The sequence below is a fragment of the Lates calcarifer genome, linkage group LG3 (assembly GCF_001640805.2).
Source record: "Lates calcarifer isolate ASB-BC8 linkage group LG3, TLL_Latcal_v3, whole genome shotgun sequence".
In the NCBI taxonomy this organism is placed as follows: domain Eukaryota; kingdom Metazoa; phylum Chordata; class Actinopteri; family Centropomidae; genus Lates; species Lates calcarifer.
The window spans coordinates 14,522,478-14,546,966 of record NC_066835.1 but is presented as its reverse complement, the minus strand read 5'-3'; the positions used below and the strand labels follow the sequence as shown (position 1 = coordinate 14,546,966).

Genomic DNA, 24,489 nt, shown 5'->3' with positions numbered 1-24,489 from the left:
CAAACCCCTCACATATTTTTTTTTCCCCCTGAGAGTTACAGACCCGCGCTCCTCTTCCACATTCCCAGTTTCTCCCTCTCACTCTTCCAGGTACACGCCCTTTGACTTGTCAGGGGGGAAAAGTTTTAAGGAAAGGAAAAAAAAACCTAAATCACGGAAGAGATTCTGCAGTCCTACTAGTTTGGCAAGTTCTCTGGGCTCAAAGCGGCGTAGAAAGGCGGAGAAGAGGGCAGAAACTCAACATTTGTGCACATTTATACACTTCTCTTGTCCCGCAGACGGTATACGGTGAGTTGAATGCGTCTTTCTGGATTCTTTTTCCATTTCTCCTCCGTCCAGGCATTGTATTTGCTCATCGTTTTTGCCACGTTTCGGTATACTCTTGCAAAGAGCCATCCCATGAAACTTGGTCGCGGTCTGACTGCACGACGGTTTCAATGACTGCAGTTCTCAGAGGGGTTTTTAAGCCACACGTTGCACTTTTTTATAAAACAGTAACTGGTAACAGTTAGTGGCTGTTTTTGTATTCACCTTTTCACTTTTATTGGCTGTGTTTAACTGCCATATGCTCTCTCTCTCTGTTTCTCTCTCTGTTTCTCTTCCTCTCTCTCAGTCTCTTTCTCTCGGAAAGATATTTGATATTTTGATGTAGATCAGTTGTCAAGTTGCCGATCAACTGCGAACAGCTTATCAAAAATTCAAGTGACTTTAGGTGACAGCGCACTGGGCTTTAATATTGTATTTCCAGTGTGCATCCGGGTCGCGCGTAAAAATATTTTTGCGCAAAATCATCATTTTTGCGCACAGTATGCTTTTTATTAAGAGGGCCCGCTGGAGTGACAGCTCGACTCGGCTCGGCTCGGCTCGCTGGGTGGATTCGTGTGTGTGCGTGTGTGTGTGTGTGTGTGTTGGCTGTGTCGCTTATGACAACTTCTTTCAGTCCAGTTTTCAATATTTAAAGTCGCTCGCGGGGTGTTAATGACGATGACTCCCCCTGGCAAACCCGATGCTCGTTGATAGAGTCGCGCGCGCGTCTCAACTGTTCGATTGTCCGCATTTTCGAACCCTAGCCGAGGAATTGGATGAAAGACAGCCACTGTACGTCTGTTCACCGCAATTTACAGCCACAACCTAACTTGTTCCTCTGTTAATATTTCATGACACACGAGCGGTAGTATTGTCATTACTCTGCGCACATACCGTATCACATTCGCCCATTTGGAAACGCAACACTCAATCTCCTTTGGGCTCTGGAGGGGAAACGGGAAACCTCTGGTTGTAGGCCTGTATTTTTAATTATTTGCGCAGTTGTTTTTTGGTGCCTTTTAGGACAAATAACGGGGATTAGTTTGTGCCCTGATGTGGCACATGGCGAAGCTCTGAGGTGGAGCGGGTGATGCAAGCCTTTGAGTACATTTGTCGTAATTAGGGCACGTGTTGGCACCTTATCCGGGCGGGCCAAAACCACCTTGAGACAAGCTCGCCGAGTAAATAATGAATGTGAGAATGGACAGAGACGTCAATCCAAGAATAGAAGAAATGTCTTCGCTGGGTATTTTTGGATAGGACACGGCTCAGAGCCGTCGAGGCCCTTGTGTACGCAGGCTGCAGAGGGTGTGTCACCGGTGCAGGAAGAAGTCCCCTAGAGTTCCTACAAAACATGGGCTGTGTCTGTAATAACACAAAAACTGACAAAAGACAGAGTCCCTGTCTGCGAATCTTTCTAAATATGTGCTGAATTAACCTGTTTTCTGAATCATTGCTCATAACATTTGTACTGTTGTTCAGTGGCAGCTGTATTGACAATTAGATGAGATAGCTCGCTCTGCTGCACGCAAACTTGTGGTTGTGTTATGTCAGGACAGTGACAGAAATAGGTCAGACAGTTAGAGGTCAGTTGGTCACCCCTGCAAAATCAGAAAGGAGTCCAGTGAAATTGTAGATTTCAATGACCCTTTTCCACAGTGTCAGGTCTCTCATGGTATAAGGACACTAACGGGGACCATATATGGCTGCTGCTGAGAAATAGCTCATCTTCAGGGTGCCGGAGTGTGACATACACTCCAGTAATTGAGATAGTAATTTGCTGTTTACAAATGACCCGCTCAGCAGATGCGAGCATGACGCCATCCTTATTGAAACAAGGAGAGCCTACAGTTTGTTTTCTTGCCTGTGTAAACTGTCGTTTGCTTTGCGGCGTTTGAACACTGAAGCTGACAGACGAGTACGGTCAGCCTGAGCACATCCCCGGCACTGCTCTGGGGCAAAGTATCTCAGCGTTAGCCTGTAAATTCCTGTCTAAGTGATCTCCACAGACAGCAATGAATGGAATTCCTACAAAGATGTGTCACCTACTGGCATGTTTTACAAATTGAGCAACGTCTGTAGATTATCTTAGATTATCTTTACATCTGTCGAGGTGTAAACGAGTGATTGTGTCTCAGTCTAAGTCAGGCAGAGTCTAGGTAGGCCTTTAAATATATGTGCTTGTTTTTAACAGGCCTCACTGTCAAATACGTTAGGATGCGTGTGTGTTTGTGTTCAACAGTGTGAGGGCAGTGGCTTGAGAGGAAGAAAGGGCAGCAGAGTGAAAAGGTGGCAGGCAAAGGAAGAGAGAGTGGCACTGAAAGAGAGAGGCAGGTACAGCTGGTGGAGAGAGAGAGAGAGAGAGAGACAAAGAAAGAAGGAGAGAGAGAGAGAGAGAGCGAGGAGCAGGCAGGGACTAGGTAATCCCTTAGGTAATCTGAAGCCCAGTCCCCTCGGTAGCTTCACTAGATCAGATGACCTATCAAAGATCAGAACTTCCATTGTGCATCAGTGCTTGTCTCTCAATCAGACTCCCTCTCACCCTCTCCACGTATCTCACGTCACCGCCCCTCCCTTATTGTGGGCTCTAGACTCAACACCTGAAACGAAAGGCCTCGTAGGGACACAAGGAGATCCTCTGTTTCATTTTCCACTGGATGTGCCCATTGCTTGAATGTGTTTTGACTCAACTTCCTCTCTTAGACAACACTCTATCTATTTATCTATTTATCTATCTATCTTCTATCTATCTATCTGTTGATCTGTCTGTCTTTCTCTCTATCTGTCTTTCTCACACCACTGTCTTGGCCTCTCCCCTTTCCCAGACAGAGGAGTCATGGAGGCTGCCATTCAGACCGTGGTGAAGGTCTTCCTGAAGTCGACCAAGGGAAAGGAGAGTCTAGGAAAGAAAGAATTCCAGAGCCTCGTCAAGAGCCAGCTCAGCAACATCCTGTCGGTTAGGAAACCTTCACTGAACCTTTCTGAAATGTTCCCAACACTTTGATTATGTAACGGAGTCACTGAAAAGCACCCAGCAGTGGCTAGTCCTAACCTGTCCAGATTTCTTAACGTGAGCATTGTGACCAAATGGTGGTGTAATATACAGTAGGTGAATGGGAAAAGTGATCCGATATGATAGAATGACATTCATCAGCATTATAATGTAAATAGAGCCACTGATAGAGGGTCATTTACTAATACTGTATTGTGATTTCACCAGTAAGAGTCCAGGTAGAGTTACTCATCATCATGCTTGATTGTCTCGTCGTTGTGTGTGCCTACTACCCAGGACACGGACAGCAAGGAAGCCGTCAGCACCATGGGTCAGGGGCTGGATGCAAACCAGGATGGCAAGGTTGGCTTCGAGGAGTACATGAAGCTGGTCGGCTATCTGGCGGTCTCGCTCAGTGAGCAGCGCTCCCTCGCCAAAGAAGAGCCTGCCCAAAATTCCGCTGCCGGACAAGTGGCGCAAAGCACCACCAACAAGGAGGAGGAGAAGCCAGAGGCAAAGCCTGAGGCAAACCAAGACGCAAAGGAGGAGGCTAAGCCAGAAGCAAATGAAGAGGCAAAGGCAGACTGCGACTGCTGAAGTAAAGGTAGAACCAAGTGCAGATGGAAAGGTAGAAGTAAAGGTGGAGGTGAAGGCAGAGGGAGAGGCTGCGAAGGAGGAGCCGGCAGCAGCGGCGGCGGCGGTGACGGCAGCGGCAGAGGTGGCGGCAGCAGAGGCTACAGCGGCGGCAGTGGAAGTGGTGGTCAAAGAGGAGGAGAAAGTGGAGGAAACAGAAAAGGTGGAGGAAGCTGCGGAGAAGGTGGCTGCGGCTGTGGAGGAAGAAGTGGAGAAGAAGACAGAGGATGCGACCTCATAGGGGACAATCCATTCCTTCATACACACACACAAAAAATCACACTACATACTAAACACTACACAAAACATAGCATTAACATTGCCGAAGTAAGTTTGTAAGCCACTAAAGATTTTTTTTAAACAACACACAACTTTGAAACACATAATATAGGTAAAAGTTCAAACACTACAAAGCCAGCTCTGAAGAAACCCCATTCCTTAGATATGATTAATAATACGTGTACATGACAGTAGAATTATTGCTCTATACTGCTACTTACCACTATGTTCATATGTACAGCATGTGCAACCCACTATATAGCACAGTTACCTCATGATTATATACTATGACTGCATGCAGACGTACACTATCATGTGCATGCCATATCCCTGTGAAAACGTTACTGCAAAGTATGATTTCCCTGCACACGAGACCAAAGTGTCGCTGCATGTTGACACACCACTGCAGACATCTTGTCCACTCCTCACTTTTGACTCTGTCTGGGTTTCTTCTTCCACAGTCGTGTCACACAACCTTACATGACTTACAGTTCAGGCCTCTGGGTGAAATATCACTAGTATAGGTCTTGCTAGGTACTAATTGCTCAAAGGAAAAGTTTGACATTTTGAATGATTAGCTTTCTTGCCAAGAACAATGATCAGATAATAGACACCACACTTTTATGTGTCCGCCATATATGAAGGTACAGCTAGCGCCCTTTTAGCTTTGCCTAGCATGAAGCCTAGAAACGGATACCCTGGCTGACGTCCACTGGCAGCTTAAAAGCTCAGTTTAATCTTGTTCATACTGGTTTTCATACAAATTCAACAAACAAGACATAATGTGTTAATTAGTGAGCTCAAGAGCTGCTGGTAGGCAGGTTTTGTTTCCTGCAGACAGAGCCAGGTTAGCAGTCTCCCTCTGCTTCCAAAGTTTATGCTAAGCTAAGCTAAGCTAACTGGCTACTGAATAAACCTTCATATTTACCGGACAGATACAAGAGTGGTATCAATCTTCTCATTTTACTCTTGGCAAGAAAGCTGAGCCAATAAGTGTAAATCCCAAAATCTCAAACTGTTCCACTAAAGGTTGCATGAAAATCTGTCAATAACACTATAAAACATTTTTTACATTCATATCTTTTAACTCACAGTGCTATGGAGCTGATTTGGCATGACAATAAACAAATTGTTTTGCTAAAGCTTTGCATTCAGCTCATCTTAATTGTGTACTCACTGCCACATCACAACCTCTTCTCTCTCTCTCTTTCAGTCTACTTTATGGGCTCTCTGTCTCTTTCTCTCTTATTTTTTATTACCTGTAATTCCCAGAGAGGTTAGCTTCATCTTAAGTCTACAGTATATTCTCCTCCTTCGTAGTAAGCCATGGATTAGGAACTGGAAGATAAGGCGTGGCCCTCGACTAAATAATTAAGGTTAAAGGATGGAACCCACGCTGAAGGACCTTTAGGGTCAAAAAGGCAAGAATAGTCCCATGGGAGTGGGCTGGTCACTGGAGGAGCAAGTCAGAGCAACCTAATCCACCTGGAATCAGAACTGGTGGACGAGAACAAGATAACAAACACCAAGGTGAAAACAAAGCCATAACAAGTGTCACCTGGTGGCAGTTTTTAATCTACTTTATGATACAATTAGCACACATGTTGTTATTGTGTTTTTCAAACCACGCTATTACAGTGGTCATATTCTACTTGTTGGTGCTGGACTGTAGAGTATCTGGAATGGCACTGGATTGGAGACAGAAACAGAAACTTGACCTCTTTTTGTGTGAGGCTCACTTTAAAATTGCTGATTGTTGCTTGTTGTTTTCCACCGGTTTAAGCACCAGTTGTTCAGGCTTGCGTGTTTGTTTGTCGGTCACACCCTCATACGGCTTAAAGACCCTGTTTCACGTGCAACTGGATCCTTGGGTGACCTACACATTAGGAAACTACAGGATTAGGCATTTGATGGGTAACACACCCTGGGACACAAACAATTACATGAAAGTAATCCCGGCCTCCGCTGATCCTGCCCATCAGATGAGGTGGCAGTGTCAGAGGGATCGTTGTCAGAGGTTGTGCTTTTTTTAAGTTAAAAAAAAAAAAAAAGAATACTGAGCCATCGATATGAATCAATGTGGTATGATCTTTTACAGCAGGCTAATAATAAGATGTTGCATGCTATCAGAACCGTATTTGCTAAATATTACCTTTGTATTACCATTATTGTGGCCATTATTTAAGTTCTACATGGCCTCTTTATATTTAACTTTTTAACCTAATTCTTTCTTGTTTGGACCACTATGGAGATCACTTGAAGACGCAGTTCTTTGTCACATTACATGCAATTTGTTAATTACAATTTAATGATTTGTAAATTGTCTCGTCATCAATAATGCAGCCATGAGAAAAAGGCTCGTGTTGCAGGATTGCTGTATTATAGGTTCTACCTGTCCAGCCGTGTAGTGCTTAAGGCACACAGGTTTTGGGCACGCTACCAAACGCGCACCTCGTGCACTGAAACAGCACCAGGCACTTCAAACCGCTCGACAGCAAAATGGGCAAGACAAATAAACCGAGTCATGTGGTCACCCTGTCTCACTGCAGCACTCCCATTGTAAATACTCATTTACAATCACTCTTCTCAGCCTTTGTACTCATACAGTACGCTGTTTCCTGCATGAGCTACTACTAACAAACTTATTAAGACATTTTAGGCTTTTTAGACTATATTATTATTGCTTTTTTAATTAAAACCTATACTCTTTTTTTATATCAAGACATTTTCTATTAATGGTACTTCCTGTGTAAAATGGAAACATATCACTCTCTTGCACCATCTACAGCCAGTTTCCTGTTCAACATGTACATATGCCTCAGGCACTTGCAACTTTTATATATGTACACTGGCAAGCTGCATACCTTCATTTCCCATAGGCCAGGCATGGTTTAAACACTCTGCAGTGTTTATCACTTTGTCTCCCTGTGCAGCTAAAAATGTGATCTTTGTGTTCTTAATTTGCCCTCAACCAATGATCATAAGCCTAATTACAGTAAGAAGAAACTGGATCCACACAATATCCACTTTACTGACGTGTTAAAATTACTTTACTTGCACTACCAACAGATTCCTGGGTTTAGAGTGACCCGAACAGACCTGGGTTAAACATCATCTGGAAATTATTTTATGTCAGCTAATGCCTTCTCTTTTTTAATCTATTCGGAATAGCAGATGGACGGAGTGAGCCGCGAGTGTTTTCTTTCAGAGAGATTGAACTGCACTGAGTCTGCACTGCACTGGCAGTTTTGTTACTGTCCCATAGTGTAAACCCAGCCCAACCTTAACTCCATCTAGATTAAAAACATGCTGGAACCAAACACATCAGATTTGCAGCAGAGAGTGTTTGCAGCCAGATTTTCATTGCCACACAATAAGTCTCATTCATTGAGGCACAGTAGATGGAGATGAAAGCCTGTGTTAAGAATCCTCCTGTGGATATAATGAGTGTACATACAAGTATATGGATGTGCTTTTAGGGTTTGTTGGGTCAAAAATGTGTGTGATTATGGAGCCATTCCCTGGACATTGTGCAGGCTTTCATCACTGTACGTTGATGTGCTCTGTTTATTTCCTGCCAAGTATTAGAGGGTGTGTGTGTTTAGCAGTTGGACTCATTTCAGTCCACTTACAAGTCCAGTAAACTCCACTACGCTAGTATTTCAACTTTATATGTAATGCTGTACCATTTTTTTGCTTATTCTATGTAACGTGTAATGGCTAATATTGAATAAAACTGTGACAATAACAGTTTGATTTGTGGCCTCCTCTGTTCTGGGAATTCAGTTATCGTGTATGTGCATGTTTGTGTAATGTCTGTGTGTGTGATGGAGAGAGGATGAAGGGAGAGAAAGCACCTGCAACAAGAGAAGGGAGGGGGGGGGGAGAGAGAGAGAGAGAGAGAAACAGAAGCAGAGTGTACCTACGTAAGTGGGTGAAGGAGTTTGGGTTCGGGTTGGGGGGAGAGGGGGAGGAGGGAGAGAGAGGCAGGTGATATTTAAGCCACTGGCAAACTCTCTCCCCATCCATCTCTGCCTTGGCTCTGTCCCCTGCACCTCTTCAAAAACAAAGGAGGCCCTCCATCAGCACTCAGGTAAGACAGACAGCTTGGAGGGATTGTTTCACTGTACTTTCTCCTTCGTATCTGATGAAGGTTTCTTTTGTAAAGTATTTTATTGACTGTGCAACCGCAAATGAAAAACCTTTAGAGCATTAAGACGCTGAAGAAGTGGGAGCTCAACATAAGACTTGGAACACAAAACTTTGGGATTCATTTGAAAACTTTATGTCATGAAAAATTTCTTGTGCAGCATGCAGCATGAGAGAAGTGAAGCCAGTAGGGATTTGTGGCAAAACAGTGTTAAGAAACAACAATATAATGGGATTGCTGTAGGATAAACTATGTGAAATGTATGACAGGCAAACAAAGCATAGCATTAATAAACCAAACAAACAGTACATCAATATTTTCTGCTCTATATCTGTTTCTCAGCCACATTTTTAACATTACATGTCTCACAACATGGATTTTTTTCCCAGTCATTAAGATTACATAGAGCATATGCATTATTACCATACTCAACATTGTGTTACTGATAGCATTTTTGTCTCCATGGTTTCCTATTGTATTGTGTCAGTCAAGGAGACAGATGACCCCTATAGATTTTCCAGTTAGCCAGGCTTTGGTGTCCACTCACCTCCTCTTTTGTCTCCGTTGCCTACAACTCTGACCTCTCTGGTACAATGCTCTCCAGCGCAATGAGAGGCAATAACCGGTGACTGGCATCGCTGTCTCCTTTTGTAACAGCTGATCGGTTAATAAATCATGCACAGGGAGACTGACTGATGGATCGATTGTTTCCCCTCAGTATTATAGTATATATAGTATATGCTGCAGATTTTTAGTTTCTATGTAGTGAGTCCCCTAAACTTTAAACCTGAGCTCGAGAGTTGAATGTGACTGAGCGAGCGTGGAAGTGAATAAGTGTCCTCACCTGTATGCACACGTTAGCGTATACACCGGCACCTCAGGTTACTCGGCCCCTTAGTTTCTAAATGTGATTACCAGACGAGTTTTGTGTTTCACTTCTGGTTTCCATTTAAATGATAAGGCTGTTACACGGTCAGCAGACAGAGAACATGTCTTATACTGAGACCACTTTTCACTGATAACACAGTGTTAATTGTTAACATGCATCATCAATTCAGCTTACAAGAGCGATAACCCGAAGACTATCAAAGCAGCTCAGCTGTTCTTAAAACTACCACTTTTATGCAGCACATGTGGATTTTTTTAATACACTGACATAGGAAGTCTTCTCACTCAAACTCTGCATCATTGACAGTGACTTATCTGTGTCTGTGTGTGCACAGTCTCTCCACGAGCCCAGCACGAGAAGCTCCAAGATGCCGGACACAATGTGTGTAAGATTGTTCGAAAAGCCTTTCCAAAGCTGTCCTCCACTTTTCTATCCAAACCTCTGAAATGTAAAACCCAGTAAGGTTACACACACACACACAGTGACCAGACTACTTAAATTAGGGTCAGTAATAGCCTCTGCGCTACATGCAGAGCGTTATTCGACCCGTTCTCTAGAAATGGGCGAACCTCTCTGCTTTGGTTTCCTTCCATCCATCCATCCATCTGCCTGTCCAACTATCCCTTTGTCTTAGGAGGTGGCTTCACCCTTGATTGCTATGTGACCGCACATGCAGCCGGGGGCTGGAGCGGGCATATTGCGGCCGAGTCTGACCTCTTGACATGATTCCTTTCCCCAGCATGTCCAAGGAGCCCAGTTCCAACCTGGAGAGTGCCATGCAGATGCTCATAAAGACTTTCCACAAATACTCTGGGAAGGAGGGCGACAAGTACACGCTGAGCAGGGGTGAACTGAAGGAGCTGCTACTAGAGGAGCTGGGGAGTTACTTAGGGGTAAGAGAAGAAGTGTGTGAAGAGAAAAATATGTAGTTGCGCACTACCACACTTAAATGCACTTTGCAAATATGCGACACATGAATGAAAGTATGCGCTCACATAGTCTGACGTACAAGCTGGAACAAGCCCATGCAGTGATGTATGCCCCCACCACCACACATACATACACACATAACACAGAACACATTCTTAACTCTCCCTCTCTCCACTGACAGAGCTCCAAAGATAATGAGGCAGTTGAGAAGGTGATGAATGACTTGGACGCCAACAACGACGGGGAGGTGGACTTCACCGAGTTCATCATCCTGATGGGCGCCCTCACGGTCGCCTGCAACGACTTCTTCCTGGAGTACAAAACAGATGACAAACCGAAAGAAGGCGAGTCGGCGGAGAAGAAAGATTGAATTGGTGCAAGAGAGAAGAAGAAGGGGTGGTGGGTGTGGGTTGGGGGGGAGCGAGAGCGAGGCGGGAGGGAGAGCTGGAAAGAGGGAGAGGAGGAGGAGGAGGAGGGGGGAAAGAACTGTAAATCAGGGGAGATAGAGGACAGAGTTGCAATGGATTTCTGTCTTATGCAATTTGTAAACACTACAGCTACACATAATGGAAGCGGTCCAGCAGATAGTTTGTGGGTTCACAGAACACGGGGCATTCAGCAGGAGTAGTGTTTTCCCTCTGCAACTGTTTTTCATACCACAGCATATCCGGAGCTCGCTGCACTGTTCTCAAAGCAGCGAGTTACTTTACATACAGAACAGGGTATATATCTGAAACATTTTCCAAATCCAATTCAGCAGCTTTGACTATTCCTTGTATGATCTGAATAAGGCACTGGCAAGAGAGGGAGTTAGTTTTTTCTTTTTTGCAGAATGCACACCAGGATGTTTGAGCATTTCTTGCACACAAATAATTTGTGGACATATATTAAATTACAGATTATCATATTATTGTATGTACTCAGTGTTGAACAATAGAATATGATTTATCCCCCTTTCTTGCGCCTATTTTGTAATCCTTTTTTTGGTAATAACCAATGCATTCTTCAAAAACATTAAACATGGCATTTAACCAACTATTAATTGTGGTGTGTTTGGTTTTACGTACGTAACAGTCCGTCAAGTATTCGTCGACATGTCGGGCATGAATGGCTGCACCTGGAAATCAAGTTGAATGGTGTGGAGAGAAACAATGTCCGCAAACAATGTCCGTGTGTGTGTGTGTCTGCTTGTGTGTGTGTGTGTGTGTGTGTATTGGGGATTCCCACAGAGTAAACTGCTCCAGCTCACACATCCTGCCAACAATATCCTGCAAGTCTTGTTCCACTAGATATAAGCTGACCCAGATGTTTAACTTGGATCTGCATGGAAAACTTCTTCAAAAGAGGGCAACAGATGAGGGGGGGGGACAGAAAGAGAGAGAAGGGGTGAGGGTGTGAGGGGAAGATAAAGAGATAGTGCGTGTGTGTATAAGTGTGTGTTGAGTATGTGTGTTTGTGAATGAAGGAAAGACAGCATAGGCGGGGAGTGAGTCCAATTTATGGAGTACATCAGTCAAGTATGTAACTTGGAAAGCGGTGGTATAATCACAGAGGAATGCTCAAGTTGCTGTGACTGTTAGCACACTTACTGTCCCTCAGTGTCTCACACACACATGCACACACACACACACATGCACCCAGAGATCAGTAAATCAACACGTCTTCCTTCACCTCATTGGCTTTTACAACTGCTCGTCACTTTTTAAATATGACGGGGGGAAGAAATGCTGAGCAGCTGAATCACAGGCTGTCTACTTTCAGCCAGAGGGATATGTTAACTCCTGGGTGTAATTGTCCATGAACGTTGATGAGCTTAACCGCCACCTCTTCTTACTTACAGCAATATTAAGAAAACGTAGTCCAGGTCAGCCAGCGTCCATGGGCGGGGTTCACTCTCTTTGCTTTCATTCCTCTAGCCCGCTGTGTTCTCTAAAGGCCGTCCTCTGATTGGGTGGTTTGAATATTTGAGTTCAACATGCGCAGCCTGCAGATAGGTAAACAGTTCAAAGCAAAACAGCGTCCATGACTGTTAACCCTGTTGTAGCCTGAGGGGAAACAAACAACCTAGCAGGAGGGTTAACAGCCTTGGTTACCTGCTTGTTCATTCCAGTGGTCCAATAAATCAACTGTTTTCATGTGGAACAAAAGACGGAAGACAAAATACTGTAACCAGAGGTCATGTCTGTAACCACAGGTGCATTGGTGGAAAAAAGTCAGTATGCACTATTCCTGCAGAAGTTGAAGACATATCCAGATCCTTTATTAAAGTACCAGTGCAAAATATTCTGCATTCTGAACTTCTAAAAGTACAGAAGTGTTATCAACACAATATATGTTGAGTAGCAAAAGTACTTGTTCTGCAGGACAGGGGCCACAGTGAATGTTTTATAATTATAAATTACAATTTAGTTAGGTCGTTAATACTATTCTATCAATGCACAAGTACATTGTAAGTCCCTAGCTGGTCAAAGTGGAGCCAAATGTAACAGTGGTTTTCAACCAAAGGTTTGGGGCCCTCCAAAAGATCACAGGATATATCTGAGGGGTCATGAGTTATTCAGTGGGATAGGAAAGAAGAAAAAAAAGTAATTCACATTTATTTTTAATTTAATCATTCATTGATTATCTACACCACTTTTCCTTATGGGTGATGGGGGGCTGGATCTAATCCCAGATGACAATGGACAAGAAGCAAGGTACACCCTGGACAGATCGCCAGTCCATCACAGCATAAAACCACTGCTAATGATTCATAGTTATCTGAAATAGGACAAGAGGCCCAAACTACATGCTGCTGTTTTGTGAGAGGTCACAAGTCAAAAACTGTTTGGAACCTCTGGTTTAATCTTTAACAATGCACTCTTTTTATAAGCTTTATATATGTTTTTTTAATGTAAAACATTATCTTAAAAGTAACTAGCAACTGCAGTTGTTTTATATGTCAGCAAAAGGTAAGTGTAGGGAAATTCTGTATGTAGTTAAAGAGAGAAGGTTGATGTTTGTTCAATGAATTATGTGCTTGTAAATGAGGTGTATGAGGTGTATCAGCAGTGATCCACAGTGAGACAGACATCCTCCATGAGTTATGCTCCAAAGCAGTTACTTAATTCTCAGTCACATGGCCTTTTCAACCACACTGGGACTTACAATAGCCCGAGGACATCCTGCAAACAGTATCTAAAAACACGGCTGACCTTACCAGGTTAGCCGATTCAAACTAAAAGGCTGATGGATCACACATGGCAGGAGCTGCCTGTGCGAGGAAGGGAGATGAGCAACACAAAGCCGGGCCATGTCTCTGGCAACGAGCCTAAAGCATCTGATAAGGATGGCAGGGACACTTCGGTTACCAACAGAGCAGGTCAAGCGACACCCAGATGTCAAGCAACCATGTCCATCAGGCAGAGTCAGGCAGCGATCACGTCAAGCTGTCATGCAAGCCCAGAGAGCGGGCAGCGATTGCGTGAGAGTAGGATGGCGTACACGTGAGAACAAAATGACATTATTCATTCAAGTATACAGTAGCATAGGTGGATCCAGGTCTATATCATCTGATGATTAATTCCTTTCCAGGTGTAGTTCTCTCTCTCTCTCTCTCTGGGTAGAATTTGAGAAGGCCTGCTTTCCTCAGGTTCATGAAATCCATCTTGATAGAGGACCGCAGGGAGACCTTATGGCTGCAGCACACTGCCAACGAGGAGTCAGGAGACATATGAATTACAAGGCTCTGGCACTTCTAATTCATAAAGAACAGGCTTTGATGTAACAGGCAGTGGTGGGGAGTAGCTAAGTACATGTACTCAAGTACTGCACTTTGAGGTATTTGGACTTTACTTGAGTATTTCTATTTTATATTACTTTATACTTACATTGTGCTTGTACTTACAGTAGTTTAAAATCTTATTGTGGCCACTTACAATAAAGCTGTGTCTTGTTAAAGCTACTTGTCACATGTCAAATGTCTATGAGTTGTTAGCAGTTTCACTAAAGATAATTCAATAATGTTACATTTAATTATCAGTCACATGGACTGAGCTGTTTTGCAGAAAAAGTACTTTTACTTTTGATACTTTCAGTACTTTTTTTTGTCAATTCTGTGTTTTTGATTGCAGAGCTTTTACTTTTTTCAGTGTTTTTTGTTACTTTTACTTCTTTAACCACCGATAAGAGGTTTATTTTTTGTAGCTAAGCAGGTAAAAGTGTCTCACCTGCAACTGCTCTAAAAACCAACAGCAAAGCAGTTACCCATGAGGTAACACAACATTCGTGAGAAGACTGAACGTTATCTCTGGTTCTTCAGAGATGAAACCTAAGCCCTGGGCCACTCGCCTTCGTAAATTAAAGCACAAACTCTTGGCACCAAAGAGAAACAAACAGTGATAGCGTCCTCCCCGTGAGTCAAGGAGAAACAGGTGACAGACAGATATCAGCTTCGGATAACACCAAGAGAGTGAAGAAGGTAAAGGAGAGGGGCGGACGATACGTAAGAACGGGAGGGAAGGAGAGAGGGATGGTGTCAATTGCTCCTTTTTTCCCTTCACATTAAGCATCCTTGACATGGGTGTAATGATACTACTCTTACTCTTTGTCTGTTTTTAGAGCCGCATTTACCTCAGATCTACACAACACACGGCGGCACAAGCCGAGGTGCTCATTGCAGGTACGTAAGCTGTTTGTCCTCAACATGATCCTCGGGTTAAAACCTAATCTCCCCGCTAGACCTTTCCCCCTTAACCTTTTCACTCTAACTTGGCACAATCATCCATCCCCCTTTTAGCAAAATGGAGCACTAAACTTCCAGACAAATTACCAAACTGCTGAAACCACAATCAAACTCTCGTGGTTAAAAGATTCATTACGCTCAAAAATGGCCTCATTCAGTCATTCCAGTGTGATTGAAGAGGCTGGTTCCTCAGGGGTGACGGGATGGCTTGATGCTTTGATCATTCTCCTTCAGAGCCCCCATGTTGACATGAACACCCTCACATTTTGCTGTTTATATTGTCGATTTATCAGGATCAGAGAGAAGCTCACACGGGATCTCCAGCATTGAGATTCAGGACCTTTTTTATTATAATCTGTTTTACAAGGTTTGAACAGCAGGTCTCCATATATCAAAAGACAACGGTCAGAAATGTATAGCAGGTGTGTCTTCTTGGATTACCTCTGCATGAGCGCACTGCCAAAAACCACAAACTCACCTCCTTTAAATCCTTGAGAAGACGTGGGAATGAATGACCGCCAAAAAACTATAACACAAGACAGAATTTAACCTTAGTTATACTGTATTTTATTGTCAATCTGATGGCTAACATCAGGCTGCAGATCAGAGTTGCCCAAATCATTTCCAGCATATCACTAAATTAAGACATACTATGTCAGATGTTGGAGTTACATTTAGAATACACAAAGACAGTGAATATAATAAAGTTATCACTTTTCAATTTGCCATTCTGTCTCTTAGCACTAGGGGGCATTACACTTTAGGGGAGAACACCATTATGTTTTAGCAACAGGGGTCTGAATGAACAAAGAAAAGAGCTATGACAAGACAGGCATTTCTTTTATACTGATCCTGTATTTAAATCATGTTTTCTTGTTTCCATCATTCCAATATTTGTCATTTATTTTTGTGCTTTTAATAAATCATCCACATCCGTACACCCAAATAATTCTGACATCAATTTTACAATGTTTTCTTACCACAAATCACAGTAACTTTAAGGATTATCTGACAGATATTCCCCAGAATGAACAGGTTTGACTCGCTGAAAACTTGAGACACAGTCTCAGTTCTTGTCCTAAAAAGTTCTGACAATTGTGCAGCCATTCCTCCTTCAAGCACATTGCATTAGGGTGAATCACTCACTCTTCACAGTGCAGAGAATACAGTGGAAACAACTCCCTCATTCACAGTAAAACAGAGGAAAACCTCAAGGGACAGTGGTTATAGAAAACTAACAAGTATAAGAGCATAAATCTGAAATCAAATCAACTGCAAGCATTAAGATAAAATAGCTGAGCTTTTTTCATATCTTGATCAGTGGAATGATATGCTTATGTGCATGGATTTTGCCAACTATAAACATAGAAGAAAGAAGAAAAATATTCTTTGTGTGTTGGCAAGTTGGTGCAGTGTACCAGCACGTCCACCAGGGGGAGAAAGAAAGCCACAAAAGTACTTTCTGGTTCATAATAAATTTCACTTCAGAACAACAGTAAAAATAGCATATGTAACTTTTAATGGAGCCACAGTGGATAATCATCACATCTGTGTCTGAGCCCTGTGTAAATCCAACTCCTAGTCACATTTAATCAATAAAAGTGCCTCATCATCTCCGCTGAGCTTCCCCCACTTGTTCACATGCAAAACAGCAGCCTGGGTGTTTTGCATCAGCTGAACATCAAAGTAAAATAAAGACAGAAGGAAGCATCCAGAGTTTCAAGACACATGATGATCAAAAAATTACTCAAAAAAACATATAAAGTAGGGCCATAGAAGTAATTAATAAAGTGAGACTTGCTGATAAGGAGTGTAGTAGTAGAAGTACACGTCGAGCTTCACTGATCAGACATGAGGTTGTGATGATGTCTGGAAACGTCTCGCCCACGCAGACGAGGGACCAGAGGTGTGTTTGTTTTGTATACCTAATGCAGGGCTGGGGTGGGGTGTGGAGTCAGTGGATGCGAGGCACTGGGTGCAGCAGGGTCATGTGCTCAGCGCCGTTGAAAGGCAAACGCTGAGTGCAGTAATGGTGCACCACCTCTGGGATGCTGGGGAACACGCAGCTGCTCTGGTCCAGGGTGTAGCCGTTTTCTTTGGTCTGGGCAACGATGATGTGAACGCAGCCTTGGCTCGTCCTGGGGTCACACAGGGAAGAGGAAGGGAGAAACAGGAATTAACCAAAAATATTATAAATTAGTGAGAAATTGATGTAATATCTCTTAATACCTTCTGACATCTTGGCCCTAAACACATTCATTACTACTAAAGATGTAAATATTCAAAATTTTTAATTACATAGTTTGATTTTTATAAAAGGTTATATAATTTCCTAAAACATCTAGGCACTGTAGTTTTTAGCTAACATTACTCAAACAGGAGTAAGTAGTGACTTTGCTAGGAACTAGCAGTGGATTAATACACATTTTATGCTATAGAATAAACAACATATTTTTCACAGTGAAGGAAAACTTGTCTTTGAAAATGGAGCTCTATGATAAAGCTGAATCAGGCTACATGTGTTATACTTGTTACTAGTACAACTTTATCGTTGGTTTTAGTCGATTAAAGGGATTTGCTGACAATAAAAGCACTGAATATTAATAACCGTATACTTTAAGATGTTATGTTAAATGTAAAAAATGTAAATAATGACATAAGGGTAATGTGAGCTCACAAAGTAACATTTCAGCCCTTTGCACACAATGGATGCACCTTCTGGTTACACTCACTTGAGGGCGATGGAGTACTTGCTGTTGTCCGACTCGCTGTTCCTGACCAGGAAACTGGCCTCTTTGCAGGACTGCAGCTGAAACTCCGCCTCCTGGCGAGTCACACAGCCATGGTACCAGCTGAAACAGATTGTGAGAGTGAGTGGTGATTACATTTCATCTGCTATCAATCAAGTGTAGAACCTTATTTAGTCAGAAATTAAGTTCAAGATTTGGGTGATTTATTCTACACTCAGCAGACTACTACTGGTACCTCTGTTTTTCCAGCGGCAGGGAGGGGTCCACACAGCAAGCCTCAGTGTCAGAGCTGCTGCTTGGGGTGGAGGAAGGCGACAGGGTGGGGGGTGAAGATCGCAGGATCTTCTGGGTCCAGCTTTTCTGCCTCAGATGCTGAGACAGCTGGCTGCGTCGGTGGGTGCTGGGGCTGCCTGGTTAGCGTGGGGTGAGTTGTCTCATCTTTGGCTGGGCGGTCGGGGCTGTCAAACTGTGCTGGGGGAAGAAGAGTGATGACAGAAGATATGAATTTATGTAGAGAAACAAGTGGCTCTGTGCCCAAGTTTGAACTGGAAGCTGAAGCCTCCAGTAAATATAGAATAAGAAGACAGCACTTTGATGTCTCATGCAAGATACTCTTCGGTATGCTGTTGGTCTATGCAGCATATAAAATATAAATGTGAGAGCAGGCCTGACTTGTTTTTTGAACAAATATTTTTCATATGGATCTGAGGCAGAGAAGAGTTAGGGTTGGTTCTGTGTTACATAAATGTTACTGGTTACTAGTTCAGTTCAAAAACATATAAAATCCAATCCAATCCAAAAACGGGACAGCCTAAAGTCAGTGATGTACTTTTATTTCTTTTAGTTCCTTTTAAAAGCTTTGCTTTTGGGCCATAAAGATAAGAAAGGATTAACAACTGAAAAGTGTAAGAAGTTCAGGTTTAAGTGTGCACAGATGGAAAAAGTTCCTCACATTAAAAGTAGAGATTCGGTACTAAGCCTGTTCAAGGTATCAATCAAGTTCTAACTGGGTGTGGTGTAACAAACATAGTCTGCTCTACCTGACAGAGTTCTGACAATATGCTCCTTCCTCCACTCCCAAGGCAGCTCGTACTCGGTGGAGGGTCGAGGGTCCACCTCCGGCCGCGTGATCACTGTTTTGTCGCTGTCGCTGCCTCCCTCATACGGTATGTCGTAGATCTGCAGGGGCGCAGACTGACCATCCTCCACCATCCCCTCGCTCGCCTCCATCAACACACACACCTTCAGCAGGTCCTTGGACCCCCGACGTCTGATCTCTTGCAGGTAGAAAACAAAGGATTAAACATTGAGACTTAAAAACAGAGACTTAGGTCAGATGGTGATACCTGATCTTTGAAAGCCATGGGAAGTGACTGAAAAAAGAAGATCTTTGAGCTTAGTTTATTTTTAGATATACTTTTCCCAAAGGTCAAGAATGAATGTGGATGCTCGGGGATTTAAAAATGACCAACGGTCCTGGATTCAATGACCATGACTAGTGGTATAAAATCATTTTATTTTGGAATCATTTCAGTTATGTGATTTACACTCTCTAATCTATTTCTGGTGCTGTACCTCTGCCATCACCTGGAATCCTATTAATATGATTTAATGGGTTAAATACCAAATGAAGGTTGAGCTACAACTGTAGTACATGAGACTCTCATTGAACAGTTTTGTGTATATATATATATTATATTATTTTATTTATTTATATATATATTTTTTTTTTTTTTTTTTTTTTTTTTTTTTACTCTAATCACTTCATTCTTCTGTAGGAACTCTCCAGTTCTACCTTTTTCTTTAACTATTTTTTACAGTGCATAGAGAAAATCAAACTTTCATAGTCAAGTGCAAACTGTTCTCACTCATAAAGCTTTACATCAGGGATCTTTAACCTTTTTTGGTTTCGTATCATATTGTTTAGCATTTTGTTGATGTAAAGAAAAAGCAGACACCTAGTCATCTGTGGACTGACCGCTGCCATCAACATTTGTGTATTTTTTTCATGTACGCAAACCAGCTCGCCTTAACCTTAAAACTGACAGACAAATAGCATATTCTCAATTATATATATATAGTCAGGATTATACTTGGAATTATGGACCAAAACTGTGCAGCTAATGATATTAGTCCCACTAAAATATAGGAGTAGTTTCTGGTGTGTGTTAATGATGATGCTGCTTCACTCTCATAGCTCTGCTTATTGAATCATAGTGACATCAGACTCTTGCTCACTTCCTCAGTGTGATTTAAGCCTCATAAATTGACTCAGTCACATAATTGCATCCTCTGCTTCTTTGAGGAGGCCTGGAAGTAGTGCGGGCACTGATTGAAGTAAAATCTACTAGAGAGCACTGCAATAAAACATTTTCACATTCACAGCAGGCTATTGTGTAACCCTTTTTAGTTAAAACAATGGAGTGATGGAATGAAAGGTCAGGAGAGCATGTGATTGGATGACAGACCACCAGTCATCCTGGATGCTGGGAAGTTTTGATAAATGGTCAGACAGCTCCATATAGGGATTTACACAGAGCTGCATCCGAGAGGGGGGCTGAGGGCCAACTTCCTTTTTAGAGAATAGTACCAGGAAACAGAGACAGGAAAGAGGAAGTGGGGGCAGGAAACTGCACCCATTGTCCGAACGCAACAGAGTTGCCGTGGCAACCCCATGGGGTACAGAGAGCACTGGGGGAGTGAGTTCATGTTCTCACTGCTCGGCCCGGAGAGACTGAGAATGAGAATCCTGTCATTCACACGGGGGCTACGTGGTCAAACGCAGCTGTACAGATTCAGTGATAAGGGATTAAATAAAACATCCCAACTCTTACCGTAACAGCTGACAGCAACAAGGGAAGGCAGTGAGAGCATATTAATGAAAGTCTTACCAGTAATCATCTGCTGGGCGTCGTAAGGCTCCATGTAACCATCGTTCTCCCCAACCCTCTCTGCCTCCCTCTGCTCTCTGGTCTTCTGAGCATCAAACGGATCTGCATAATCCTCAAGAATTATCACCTGCATCAAAAAATACAGGGAAATCAGTATTTTTCATACATATTTAGATGCATAAAAAAAGATATATTGTAACATCATCCACATTTACATAATGTATACTGTTAAAGATCATCGAGTAGGGCTGCAACTAAAAATTATTTTAATTATTGGTTCATTTGCTGATCATTTTCTTAATTATTTGGTCTATAAAATGTCAGAAAACAGTTCAAATGCTCCTTAGATTAGCCCAAAGTGGCATCATCAATTATCCTGTTTGCTTGAGCTACAGTCCAAAACCCAAACATTTTCAATTTATTCTCATTTATGACAAAGAAAGGCAGCAAATTCGCACATTTGACAAGCTGTAACCTGCAAAAGTTTGGCATTTTTGTTTGAAAAACTCTGGCATTTGGAACATGACAGGTGGTGTTGATGAAGAGGTGCTGAAGCTCATCTGATAAGGCTGAGTCAGATAACAAAAAGAATACCTGGTACCTCATTTACATTTCTTTTTCTAAAGAGAACCCTTTTGTTGTAAAGTTCATTCTATTCACAACCATATCTCTGTTAACAACCTAATTTCTGCCACATCAGTTATGCTTCACTGTCCTGTCATCTTATTAGTGCCATAATTTCTTGTATATTTTACGAGTCACTGGCCCAAGAGACAATAATAGGCCGTAAAATGAAGCTGCCTCTCTAATCACTTCCAGTTGTGCTCACTTTTCTAAAGAAATGATGTGTTTGAATAAAGTAGCAGATGCTTGAAAGGCTGAAACTAAGTGTCGGTAAGGTGTTTGAGTGTAGACTGGGTTAGTGGGACAAATGCAGGACTATGACACAGATACACAAACACACATTTGCGTTGACCTTCACCTCCTGTGAAAATGGCAGGATATTCTTTTTTAACTCAAACGCTAGAAGCTGATGCATGAAATTGAGCCCAAGAATGGGGGTTTACTCGCCTTCTCTGCAACATAAAACTCCCATTTTATTCTTCTACTCTTTTATGCTGCCTTTTTTCTCACCATCTCTCCACTATCACCTCCCCGACTTCTCTATCTTTCTCCTTTTTTTCTTTTTTTTTTTTTCAAAGGCAAGCTGGAGGGGACTTGGGTTAGCGCCTGAGTGTCAAATAACATGATGCTTTTTATAACATGATAGCCTTCACCAGGGGGCCTGAATCTAGTGAAAGAGAGGGATGAGGTGGAGGGAGGGAGGGAAGGGAAGGGGGGGGGGGGTGAGAGAAGGGGGAATACTGAGCCAGATTACATGCAGGGGAGGAAGGTAAAGGCCTCACATCTGACCACAGCTTTGTATTCGAGGCAGGGAAAGGTGGTGGGTGTTAAGGGTGGAGAGGAAGAGAAAGAGAGATAGAAAGACAGGCTGGGAGGAGTGGACACAATGGCTTTAGAGGAGACAAAGGGGGAGGGAGAAACAGAAACAATAATATCAATTTTCAGAGCTTGGACTGGATCCTGGCTACTTCATTGTCACTAGTATTGATGACACCACATGTTATTTTTGCTGGTGTAGAGTGTGTTGTTAGAATTAGAGAGAGGTGCCTCTGATTCTATCAGCTCTGTTTAACTTGACATTACATCAACAGCTCACTGTTTACTACTAAATACTCAGTTACAGTAGTTTTACTTAAATTAAGTTCTGACAACCAACAAAATGTACTGCAAGTATCAAAAGTAAAAGTACTTGTTAGACAGAAGTATTATAAAGTATATTTTGGATTGCTCAGAGGCAGCTTAACAATGCTGAATATTTTCATCATAAATATTTTTTAACCTATCACAATTTCTCTAGGTAACTAACTAGTAACTATAGAAACCAGACAAATGTTTTATCTTGGTTCATTTGTGAAATGTAGTGCATGGGGAATGTAAAGTAGTACAACATGGAAATATTCTATCAAACGAAGTGTGTTACCTCAAAATTATTGAGTAAATTAGTAAATTTATAGTAGAAATATTCTGCATATCACAAAATAGTGAAATGTTGTTTAAGAGGTTTGAAGTATTTAATGCAACAGGTATCATAAGCCTCCAAGGAATATTTGGATGTATCATCTTACAGGATAAAAACAAGAATAAACTGACAGTTGTGAGTTCAAAGTGATCTTTCAGGGTTGATATTGTAACTCACTGTTTCTGTTTTGCACTGGGCTGGTTTCTCTGCTTCGGGTACCACTTGACTGCCAATGGTACCGCTGTTGAAGTTGGGGGTTTTGTCCTGCTTGTCCACCCTGATCAGCCGGTTGATGTAGGCATTAGCAGTTGGAGAGCTCTTCAGGGGTCTGTGCTGCTCCTCGAACACCGGCTCAGCTTTGGAGTTCTTACGACTCTTCCCGGACAGGAGGCTGTCCCAAACTTTCCCATCTTTCGGGGAGCTCACGCCGTTCCTGCTCAACTCTACGGCCGAGTTCTTTCGGTTTCTTCCGGACAGGAGAGACCCGACTCCTCCACCTCCACCTCCGCCCGTGTTATCAGTGGAGGAGTTCTTGCGATGGCCAGTTTTGGAGCCCGTTGTTTTGGTACCGATGCTGGCCACCAGCCCGCCTTTATTGGCTCTCGGTTGTGATCCTGACTCGGAGGCTGAGCGGATCCTGTCGGTACCATTCTTCAGATTGATGGGGAACTCCTTGAACCACTTTGCCATTGCAGCTGAGATGGAAACCAATAAACCTCTCTTCCTTCTCCGACACCTTTCAGCGCCATACACCAGGGCCCCAGAGACGCACCTTTAGAAATCACAGCCTTTCTAACAAAAGACTTCCGTTGCTTTATTCTAGGATAGAGCCTGTGTTGACTACAGGATCTCCACACCTCAGTTTAAAGCATGTCATAAATGCTTTTAAAAGTCAGTGGCTCTATTCTTAAACCTCCAACTTTAAAAAATTGTTGTAGACTTCATACCTATCTGGCAAGAAGAAACAATACCCCTACTTTATCCCATTTGTGATTTTCTTACACCTGTTCCTTCTCCTGGTCAGATGAAAAGTTTATTCCCTTTGGATGAAGAGGTGTCTCCTGAGTGGAAAGACCCGAAAGAAGGCAAAGTTTTTCTTGCTTCTGATTTGTGGTCCCATTCCCAGAGTGGCTTATCTGGTCTTTAACAACCGTCCACTGTCGCAATGAGGCTTCTGACTGCGCCTGGAGTATGGAGGGGAGGGGGTGTACTTGAAGTTGGGGTGGGGGCAGGATCGAGTGGGCGGTGATAAGCTTTTAATAGACACCATGGTGGAATAACCATTTGGGGAGCGTAGACCTATACCCAGGTAACCCACCAAAAACAGTCTCACCTGTTTTATTCCTTGAGTGTTGCTTGCAGCCTCTGTATAATGATTGTATCTGAATTAAAGCTGTTACTGAGAGCTCAATTAGCATTCAAGCTTCTTAAAATGCTGTTTTTTTCCAATTAATTTTATCACAGATTCTGCTCTGAGGCATGAATAATAAGAGCCCACACAGGAACCAACCTCCATTCATACGAAAGTTTTTTTCAGATAGCGACTTAAACCGAAGTTGACAGTTGTGCTAATGTTTTGATGTTGGATATTAATTCGATATTAATCATAATGTCACTTAATAATGTGCTTAATTGGCTGTCTAATTAATGTCCACCCCTGATTTAATTGTATTTCAGGGTATCGTTGGTAGATGGTCCGTTCTGAGCTGCTCCATATGTACCAGCGAAAGGTATGACGTTAATTTTATAAATTAAAAAACACGTACTGTGAACAATGGTGGAGCCGGTAGATTTTCAAAATATAAATGAATAGTTATAATATATAATACAATACAAGCTTTATTTTGACAAATTCTTTCAAAA

The 24,489-nt window shown here is 42.5% G+C and overlaps 3 protein-coding genes across 4 annotated transcripts; 2 read left to right on the top strand and 1 right to left on the bottom strand.

Annotated features, from left to right (window-relative positions):
* Nucleotides 1-1,067: 1,067 nt before the first annotated feature.
* On the top strand, nucleotides 1,068-7,960 carry s100u (S100 calcium binding protein U). Its single transcript, XM_018685041.2, is given in 4 exon segments — nucleotides 1,068-1,098; nucleotides 3,132-3,262; nucleotides 3,596-3,883; nucleotides 3,885-7,960. Coding segments are annotated over 4 exon segments (723 nt in total). The 5' UTR covers nucleotides 1,068-1,082; the 3' UTR covers nucleotides 4,173-7,960.
* Nucleotides 7,961-8,235: 275 nt separating this feature from the next.
* Nucleotides 8,236-10,613, top strand: s100s (S100 calcium binding protein S). 2 transcript variants are annotated; one of them, XM_018685042.2, is made up of 4 exons: nucleotides 8,236-8,303; nucleotides 9,584-9,630; nucleotides 9,989-10,142; nucleotides 10,361-10,613. In XM_018685042.2, the coding sequence occupies exons 2-4, from the start codon at nucleotides 9,617-9,619 to the stop codon at nucleotides 10,547-10,549; spliced, it is 357 nt and encodes a 118-aa protein (XP_018540558.1). In that variant the 5' UTR covers nucleotides 8,236-8,303; nucleotides 9,584-9,616; the 3' UTR covers nucleotides 10,550-10,613. The 2 variants fall into 2 exon arrangements, with proteins under 2 accessions (XP_018540558.1, XP_018540560.1); XM_018685044.2 differs by lacking the exon at nucleotides 9,584-9,630 and having other exon boundaries at nucleotides 8,251-8,303.
* Nucleotides 10,614-15,446: 4,833 nt separating this feature from the next.
* Nucleotides 15,447-23,821, bottom strand: LOC108888859 (SH2 domain-containing adapter protein E). The gene is given in 7 exon segments (XM_018685047.2): nucleotides 15,447-17,040; nucleotides 17,635-17,754; nucleotides 17,888-18,037; nucleotides 18,039-18,123; nucleotides 18,693-18,929; nucleotides 20,544-20,670; nucleotides 22,804-23,821. Coding segments are annotated over 7 exon segments (1,416 nt in total). The 5' UTR covers nucleotides 23,317-23,821; the 3' UTR covers nucleotides 15,447-16,856.
* Between the last annotated feature and the right edge of the window lie 668 nt (nucleotides 23,822-24,489).

Bases quoted from the DNA above. Each gene is read 5' to 3' on its own strand.
- s100s (XM_018685042.2), top strand. The intron at 10,143-10,360 runs GTAAGAGAAGAA...CTCCACTGACAG, and splicing joins AGCTGGGGAGTTACTTAGGG to AGCTCCAAAGATAATGAGGC.